An 8816-nucleotide genomic window follows, 5' to 3' on the forward strand; every position below is an offset into this window, starting at 1 on the left:
TTCACGTGGCAGCGGAGGTCGGCGGAGCAAACGTGTGCGCACTGAGAAGCAGTGAGGAAGAAATAAAGTAGTACAGACACACACTAAACAAAAAGCGAAAGGGAAATAAACAAAGCCATTATGGGGGCGTGAACAAAGGGAATCATAATCTACACATCTCAACGGTTCCATCTCCTCTTTTTTGCGCCACACCGCTGTAGTTAATGACCCATGCTCCACCAGGACTAATGTATTGTTCCATCATGTAGCCGCTGAAAAAGTCATTCCAAGGGAAACATCGTAGAGTAGCTTTTCCTCGGGATTAGAAAGAACTTCATGTGCCCTGCTAACACGCTTAAATTTTTCCAGTGCAGCCTCTTGCATACCTGGTGACTCGCCAATAACCCGATCCGGGTGATACTTCAGGGTGAGTTTTTTATACTGAGACCGGACATCATCAATGGTAGCTCCAAAGGGAAGCTCTAAGGCGTCATACAAGGTCATCGAATTCATCGTCCGAACTACTGGCGTCGAGTTTTCCTTCTCTGTCTTCTCAAAAGGATCGGTTGCGAAATCATCCTTTCTCAAAAAGGCATCATACCACCGGGGTATGCACCTTTTTTGCCCATTTCGTGGCTGTGAGGAGCCATTTGCTTCCATCTTAGGAAGCGACTGCTCCTCATCACCACGCAAGATGTGGCTCAACTCTGGATCAAACTTTACGGCAGTCAGTCTATCCAGAGCAGCTTCGGCTCGGCAACCCAACTGGTAGTGCGCCTCTGCACGGCATGCGTAGGCCTTCGCACAACTGGGGTCCATATCAATGGCGGAGGTGCAGTCATCAACAGCATTGTTATACCTGCCACAATGGCTATGCACCTCTGCACGCATGCAATACAAGTGTGCGCACATCAAACGGTTGGATTTGTCCAACCCTAAACCCTCATTAATGTGAGGAATGGCGTCTACGTACCTTTTCTTACCGAATAAATCCGCCACCCGAACAAGAACCTCCTCGAGTGATACGAGATAATACCCGAGCACAAGGGCTGGGCCGAAACCAGGGCTGAGTGTCAGGCACGTTTGCACGAGAGCAGCGGCGAACTCTAGATATTTGCTTCCACAATATACATTTGCTTGTGCCAACACAACCGATGCCTGAACGTAGTGCTCATTTACACTCCGCCAAACTGCTTGTTCTTCCAATGATACGTCCATACGGAGCGACGTTGGGCGAGGTATGGTCGGCACATATTCCATCAGAAGTGTTCGTGCTGCAGTTGGGGACACGTACAGCAGTGCTCTCGCTTCCAAAAGTATCAGCGGCGTATCGTCGATAAGGGGCCGCGCGGCATCCGAGGAACATAACGCCTCCTTCCACTTCTTTTCTTCAATACAGGAGCGGAACTTCTGCAACACCGGCAGGGCGGTACACTCCGCCGTCCATTTGACATTGTGTGGATCATCCGCTGACGGAGCGAGCTCTTTCAGCCCATAGTCATACCAGCGCCATGCGTCCCGATATCTCTCACGGACGACTAACGAACGACAGAGGAGACTCAACATATCTTTGTCTGTATCGATGCCCCTGCGAGCGTCTTCAATACATTCGTCAAAGAGCAACAGGTGCCAGTCGCATATCGCGCGCCGGCAGTGGGCCGTTTTTGAATTTGGATGTTGTCTGATGATACGGCTGAAGCAAACGTGGGCACCAGCGTAGTCCTTAGAGGCAAGCAGCCGCATCCCACGGCTCTCCAACTCCATGGATGGGAGCACCTTTTCGGCAGAACCCCCTCCCATAGCTCGAAGAATACATCTCCACTGGATGTTCTCATTAGCAACTATCAAACGACGACATGACCCTTCCTCATTGGCTGTTTGCCAAAGAGCCGCCGTCAAGTCCTTCAGTGTTCCTCCAGGAGAGCGAGAAAGTACTGACTTTTGCGTCTCTTGGTTTCCCTTCATGCGATGTTTAAATTCCCACTGCGGGTACTCACTAGGAGCCACTCTACTCATTGGTTTATTTCGCTTCTTCTGTGTCCTCACCGGCCGCTGAGGATGCCGGACAGAGTTCATTTCAGGTTTTTTCTGTGGTTTCCCTCCGCTGATATTTGGGAACAGAGTGCCACTAGATGTTATTGTCTCCGCAAAGCAAGGCAGTTGGATATGGTGACTCATGACGCCCACGTGCAAGCTCCTCCGATGGCTGAAAGAACCGCAGTGCGGGAGGGCCTTTCTATTTCCTGTCAGGGTAAGGAAACAAAGTATTTAGAAAAAAAAAAGAATTAGTAAAACAGCAATGAAAACTGATAAATCCAACACAACCCAAGTGAATTAAGTGAGTTAGCTAAGCCACAAAAAGCGCCTAAGACCATATAAGGAGAGTAGTGAACGACCTATTTCCGCCAGAAGTCGCGCGCCGCTCACGAGGGGGGGGGATCCACCCACTAACGTCCTGTCGGGTGAATGGAGTTTTAAAAAAAAAAAGCGAAGACCAGCGTTGATAAAACGAAAGATTTTTTTTTAACGAAAGAAAAAGTGTGAGAACAAAAGATCTCTGTCAAAAAAAAAAATCCCACTTTAGGCTATAACATCTACGCCGAAACCCGTAGTCCCTCATCCAAAGCACAAAAATGGAGAACGGCCCTTAGCGTTCCCGAGTTAGAATTGAAGTTCAGAAATGTGCAAGAGAACCATACACCCTCCGCAACCATTCTCCGCTTCGACGCTTGACCTGTACTCATTAACAACAAAAGTGACAGCACACAACACCGGGCTCCTTGCCGATGTCACAACCAAAAGTACCGCCGCCATCTTATGCTCTTTTTGCCCCTCAGTATGGCAGCTCATTACCATCCGTAAATCGACGTAAACCCACACACACAAATGCACCACCTTTTCTCTGTCGTTTACTCCTTCATCTTATGTGTCTCAAGCAGCCAGTTTTTCTCCTCCTCCATTTTCTCAGCCCACAGTCTTTCAACCCCTTGCCGTCCCAACCAGAACCATACAGGTTGCAACAACGTGAAGCAAACATCCTCCCGCCCAGACGTGCACGCACACCTTCCAGCAGCGCGCAAATTCCTCAGCGTGTTGTCATTAGAAGAAAAAAAGAGAATATTTACTTCTTTGGCTTCTTACGGGAACGGTGCGCACCAAATCCCTTTCCGTCGCCCCTACCGTCCAGATCGCTGGGAAGCAGCTTGCCCATTTTCATCAACGGCGGACAGCAGCGCAGCGCGTCGGGAAGTTGGAAAAAAACAATGTTTGTTCCACACACCAACACCTTCGGCATATCCACCTCCCGTCCCGCCATCGTCGTCTTGCGGGCGGAGGTCAGTAACACGCCCATATTGTCCACCACCTCGCTAAGCGTACCGGTGTAAAGCTCCCCATTTTTTAACTCCAACGACACGGTGGTGCCGACAGCATCGGACAGCACCTTCAGCGGGAGCCCCTCCGTGTTCATAGTCTACTCCAAGTGAGAAACAGATGGGAGAAGTTACACGCGTGGGGGCACAAGGTGCTTTCAGTGTCCGATTTCTTTTCTTTTCTTCCTTTTTTCCCTAACTTGCCGTTGAAACGAGTAAGAGTGAAGTCATAATAATTTTTTTTATAGCGATAAGGAGAGGAAAGCTAGCAGCACTAATATCTGCAACGGGGAAGGGAATTGAAGGCCAAGTACGGAACATTTGCATACACTCAAGGTTTAACACACGTAAAAACGGAAGGAACAGCAGCGGCAATTGAACAACATCGCATGATAGATGGTAACGTATGTTACCTCAACAAACGCACAGCACATGACAACACGATGGTCATATGCATCCGAAACCAACACGCCAACTTGTCCACAGCGATGCGCTAGTGACCCACCTCCCACCCTGCAGAATATACACATGTGCATGCGAAAGTGACACAAGTCATGCCAACAGCCCGCATGGAACAAAACGAAGAAAACAAGCACTCGTTGTCTCAGTCGGTACGCAAATGCTCCACCACACGTATTAGAGTTACGTTGAGCTCCATAAAGGGTGAGCACACCGTTTGACCCCGCCGCTGAAATGAGTGAACATACAGGACTTCCACAACGCCAGTGTTCTTTTGAGAGTGCATGCCGTGGTCTGGAACACAGAAAGTGCATCTCCACTACTGTTTTCTATATTCTCTTCCCTCCCCCCCTTGGGCACATACACACACGCACACACATACATGGGCAAAGGGTTTCTCCAAGGCACCACCGCCGTGTGGGAGGGATGGTGGAAGAGAAGAGTTTTGATTGGAATCACCTCACTTCGTTTCGGGTTAATGTGAATTTTCGGTATTAACTGTGTACTAAATCAGGACTCCGCGTCCCCTCGCCGGATATATCCTCCTCGTCCACAGAGCAGCAAAGCATGGCGAATGTACGCCAATCACATTGACGTGCGTCTTCACCACCCGACAGCAAAAGCATGCGCACGCATTCCGGGTACTCCCGCATCGTACACTCGTGCCAAAACATTCCAGAAAATTCGGGAATGAAGAGCCACTCCCGCCACCCCTTACAAACGTTCTCGGCGACACTTAATGTGAATTCAAGCGGAAGGTACGACAACACATGAAGTACGAGGGTAGAGTGTTGGTGCCAGCGTAAGTCCACGCAATGGGAATTCAGGACTGAGGTTGGCTCCGCATCACTACTAATGTTTGGCGCACCTCCCTCAGAAAGGTACACTGCTACCTCCTCAGCAAACCGCTTAATCATCATTTCCTCTGTCACATCAAGTTCGTTTTGTTCCTTGGGTGTTATACGTAGAGCGGTTGGGAGCCCATGTTCCCTCGTAACGTCATCAACGGCACAACACGCCTCCCTCGCCTGTCGCTGAGCATCCAGCAGTAGAGCATAAGCGCCATTAAGCTCCTCGACAACATCAGGTGTGAAAATGTCCGGATAGGCAGCAGCAGTGACCAATCGCTCCTCCGGTTGCCCCTTTATGTACTGTGCAAGCAAACATGCAATGTCCGCACTTGTACGCATTTCCGCCTCCAGTTCGTATACAGACACACCCACACACACTGCGGTGCCCTAACAGTACTTCCTATGGGGGACCGCAGCTAATGTGATTAAACAAATGCGAAATGAAGACATACATGATGAATGGAGATGGGCAATAGAAAAGGGGGTAAGGAAGCAGTGAAGAAGAGTAGAGAAGAAGAGTGGACACATTGGTGAAGACTGCAAGTAACACATTCACCTGGGGAATGTGTTGAGAGGAATAAAAGGAGCCCGGAAGTGAGCATGATGTCGCGGAGGGGAGGCAAAAACAAATGCGTGCACATTCATGTGCTCCCATGCCCTTCTTTCGCTTTCCAATTAAGTCAGTCATAACTAACCAATCAAGCAGGCTTGACAAAGGGGGGGAAAAAATCATTAAAAGAAGAGGAAAATACAACGATAGAAATAAACGGGGTATGGCAGAACAAATGCTTAATTGATGAATGCTAATGGGGTGAAGCGCTGACGCTGGTTGCTTCCATAAAACTGCCGATCAGTTCCTCGAGCGCCACCCTATACTCCAATCTATCTTTATTGACGCTATTGCTACAACCACTACTTTTGCGTGTGCTTGATGACGACGTCGCCGTCTCCTCTGCAGAGATGTCATCCAACGCCATTTGCAGTTTTCTGTTCTCCTCACAAAGTTTCCGGTATTTGGTACGTACGCTATAAAGCTTTTGCTGTAGTCCAGCTTGCTCCTTCTCCCCGCACGTAGAGCACGCGGTTGCAACACGAACCGCTTCATCCGAAGGACCCACAGAAGGTGGCACTATTGGAAGAGCTTGCGAGCTGAGCTTTTCTGGCGATGCCCCCATCCCTACCCCACATGGTTGGGTACATCTACTCTTCAACTGCATGAGCGCCGTATCCGCCTCCTTCAGGGCCACCCGGAGTTGCTCCTGTCGCTTCCTTGCCGCAACATCCAGTCGCAACAGGCGCCTCTTACGACATTGTGCCTCCTCTATCTTGTGGTCAAGGGCCTGTAGTTCGCTCATCATCCTCGCTGTCTCCGTTGTCTGAACTCGCAGTCTGTTTTCCAAGGTCTTATGTAGCCGGGACTTTTCCTCCACTAGACGGCGGAGCTCTTTGACCCTTGACTTGACGCCCAAAATTAGCGGATCTCCGCCCACCTGAGCAGACGGCGGTCGCTTCGTCAACGATAAGTGACCGGAGCACTCAAGTGCAGAATGCCCCCCATGCTGTTGATCCACCTCTGACATATTTTCCTGTCGCGCTCGTGAGAGAGTGAGCCACTTTACTAACAAATTGCTTCCCGCCACTGTGAACAAGAGCGATCGAAGAAAGCAAAGGAAGGGAGACGAAAGACAAGATGCGGGGCTGACCAAAAAGGGAGCGAGCATGCATCTGGAAAAATAGAGCAAAAACCAGAACGCAACAAAGTAAGCTAAGCCGAAATAAGTGTGATACGCTTACTGCCAACTAAACTTCGCCTGCGAATGCAGCACTTGGCACGCATGCAGGTCAGGGAACACGTAAAGTAGCCCTTCAACCCACAGGGTGAAACAACACAAAGTAGAAGTATATAAACAATTGGAACGAGGGTCACCCCAACTACTATTTTACTTGCGCAGTGTCACCCTGTGGCCCACTACCAGTTATTTATCTTCCACCGACAGCACTTCCGAACTTAGACAAGAAACGGTCGTAACGGTTGTTATACGAGTTCTACAACACACTCACTACCACCCCTCCTCCTCCCCACGCATTCTCCAACTACTGGCTTTTCAGTTTACCGTCATCCTCAAGTGGGGACCAACTTTTTGACTATTAAATTGCGTAGAGTGGTGAGGGGATCAGGTGGAGAACAAGCAAGAACCCATCACCCACATCTGACGGCTATGTTTTATCGGTAAGCAACAAAGTTGGAAATAGGGGGAAAATGAGGAAGGATGAGATAGTAAGCGCAGTGAAACAGCAATCGCTCAGAGATCCGCGCATTATTTGCTTTTAAGTATGCATACAAATACTTTTTAGTCACAGCGAGGAGGATGTTGATTGGGTGCACTATCCTCACAGAAGAAGCAGGGTGATTGCAGCCAGACGCCGCGTGTCCTCGGCATAAACCAAAATCACTGCTCAAAGCGTACAGAATAGCCGCCTGTGTTAGGGTCTTTGTCGAACTTGAAATTGTCTGTAGACAATCCAAAATAGTTTAAAAAACGGTTTCCCATATTTTTCAGTTCCCCGAGCATCTTCTGCATCTCTTCATCTACTTTCGCCTTTGCCTGCCTTTTGCGGTCCTGGCTGCCAGCATCCAGCGTGCCACCTAGCTTTTCGTATTCCTCATAATCCCCGTACGCATTGGACCACTTCCCCAACACATAATAGCACTCAGCACGTCGATAATACGCCTTACTGTACTGCTTATTGTGTCGAATCGCCTCGCTGAGGTGAGTGATAGCGTCTTCGGGCATCCCCTGCTTTGATAAACACAGGCCGGCATTGCAGTACACCTGTGATGTAAGTGTGTAATCAATACCATCATCGTCACCGTCCTGAGCCGCGTCATCGGCCCCCACTTTGGAGGACTTTTCGGTACCGGGTGCTGAACTTTTCTCTGACACCACACTGGACTCCCCAATGGAGTTCTGAGCTGTACCTTCTGAACCACACGGCGGTACCTCGTCCTGTCGGTGCTGCGTTGGTTTCTTCACCGGCTTCAATGGTGCGTGCTTAATTGCCTCGCGATACAACTCCAGCGCTTCAGACACTCGGTCCGCAGCGAATAAATCGTTTCCCGCCTTCTTCAACCTTTCGCACTCCACCACATCAGGTATCCTCTCGGTCTGGTCCAGTTCGCCATTAGCAGGTAATTCGTCGCTTGTGGTCATTGGTTTTGAAGTTTTCTCACGCCCGTTGTGTTGTAATGAGGAAGTCCGAAACACAAACAAATCAACCCTATGACAAAGTAAGCAACTAACGCAGCGAGAAGTAGAGATGTAAGAAGCGAAAAGTGAGAAAAGTTGAGCGCACTACAAGACTAAGAAAAAATAAGCCATTTGATGACATGCGAGAAGGGTTATGAGGCCTACGTACGTGCACAGTACCCAAAAAAAAAAAGTAAAACGCTTCATCAAAAACACTTTCAGCATCGAAGGTGTGGCGGGATGCCACTATACGCTACCAGATAGTACAGCGATGTCAGACAAAAAAATTTGCGAGCACAACCGCCTTTAAGTGGTATTTATGATTCACGTGCCGCCCCGCACAATACATGACGCGGGTGCCTAATGGTACACGCTGATCGTTCATCAGAATGCACGTGTTCCTATCGAAATTTGTCCGAAGTCCGCTCATCCTCGTATTCGTCTGCCTGCGGGAAAGTAGACACACCCAATAGATATTTCCAGGTTTTACACGATGGCGACTTACTTCACCCCGCCCAGACTTGAAACGCTGAACTGACACGCGATGAGCTACCGCAGGGAAGACGCGGCAGTGGGCAAAGCGCTCCGCTGTTGCTTTCGATATAAGTCGCACATGTTTACAGTTTGTGTTGTCAACACAGTGGAGTTTCACCTGGTCACTAAACGGCACGCCTGTGCCATACCCCTCAGCACCGGTTCCCCATCGTGACCGGTATGATGCTTTTCGCCGGATTATTAAATTGTGCCGAAACCACGACTTGTTCGCAGGTTTTCCTGCTGGGAGCTTAGCCGCCGCATCAGCTGACGGTGCCGGCGCCAGGCGCAGCGAGAAGAAACGAAACATTAAATGCCTGGGTTGAAGCAGGCACCTTCTGATAAATATGTATATATATATATATATATATATA

The 8816-nt window shown here is 49.4% G+C and overlaps 5 protein-coding genes and 1 pseudogene across 6 annotated transcripts; all 6 read right to left on the reverse strand.

Annotated features, from left to right (window-relative positions):
* Positions 1-240: 240 nt before the first annotated feature.
* On the reverse strand, positions 241-2157 carry TEOVI_000266300 (TPR-repeat-containing chaperone protein DNAJ, putative; the record flags this gene model as incomplete). Its single annotated transcript, XM_067225701.1, has 1 exon — positions 241-2157. The coding sequence occupies one exon, from the start codon at positions 2155-2157 to the stop codon at positions 241-243; it is 1917 nt and encodes a 638-aa protein (XP_067081802.1).
* A 943-nt stretch (positions 2158-3100) lies between these two features.
* TEOVI_000266400 (small nuclear ribonucleoprotein SmD3, putative) lies at positions 3101-3448 on the reverse strand (the record flags this gene model as incomplete). The annotated part of the gene is made up of 1 exon (XM_067225702.1): positions 3101-3448. The coding sequence occupies one exon, from the start codon at positions 3446-3448 to the stop codon at positions 3101-3103; it is 348 nt and encodes a 115-aa protein (XP_067081803.1).
* An 855-nt stretch (positions 3449-4303) lies between these two features.
* Positions 4304-4999, reverse strand: TEOVI_000266500 (uncharacterized protein; the record flags this gene model as incomplete). The annotated part of the gene is made up of 1 exon (XM_067225703.1): positions 4304-4999. One exon carries the CDS (start codon positions 4997-4999, stop codon positions 4304-4306), a length of 696 nt encoding a protein of 231 aa, XP_067081804.1.
* Positions 5000-5463: 464 nt separating this feature from the next.
* On the reverse strand, positions 5464-6381 carry TEOVI_000266600:pseudogene (annotated as a pseudogene). The gene has a single exon. A coding segment is annotated over exon 1 (918 nt).
* A 729-nt stretch (positions 6382-7110) lies between these two features.
* Positions 7111-7872, reverse strand: TEOVI_000266700 (TPR repeat, putative; the record flags this gene model as incomplete). The annotated part of the gene is made up of 1 exon (XM_067225704.1): positions 7111-7872. The coding sequence occupies one exon, from the start codon at positions 7870-7872 to the stop codon at positions 7111-7113; it is 762 nt and encodes a 253-aa protein (XP_067081805.1).
* A 310-nt stretch (positions 7873-8182) lies between these two features.
* On the reverse strand, positions 8183-8752 carry TEOVI_000266800 (50S ribosomal protein L14, putative; the record flags this gene model as incomplete). Its single annotated transcript, XM_067225705.1, has 1 exon — positions 8183-8752. The coding sequence occupies one exon, from the start codon at positions 8750-8752 to the stop codon at positions 8183-8185; it is 570 nt and encodes a 189-aa protein (XP_067081806.1).
* Between the last annotated feature and the right edge of the window lie 64 nt (positions 8753-8816).

Source organism: Trypanosoma equiperdum (genome assembly GCF_001457755.1).
Source record: "Trypanosoma equiperdum strain OVI genome assembly, contig: ctg_586, whole genome shotgun sequence".
Taxonomy (NCBI): Eukaryota; Euglenozoa; class Kinetoplastea; order Trypanosomatida; family Trypanosomatidae; genus Trypanosoma; species Trypanosoma equiperdum.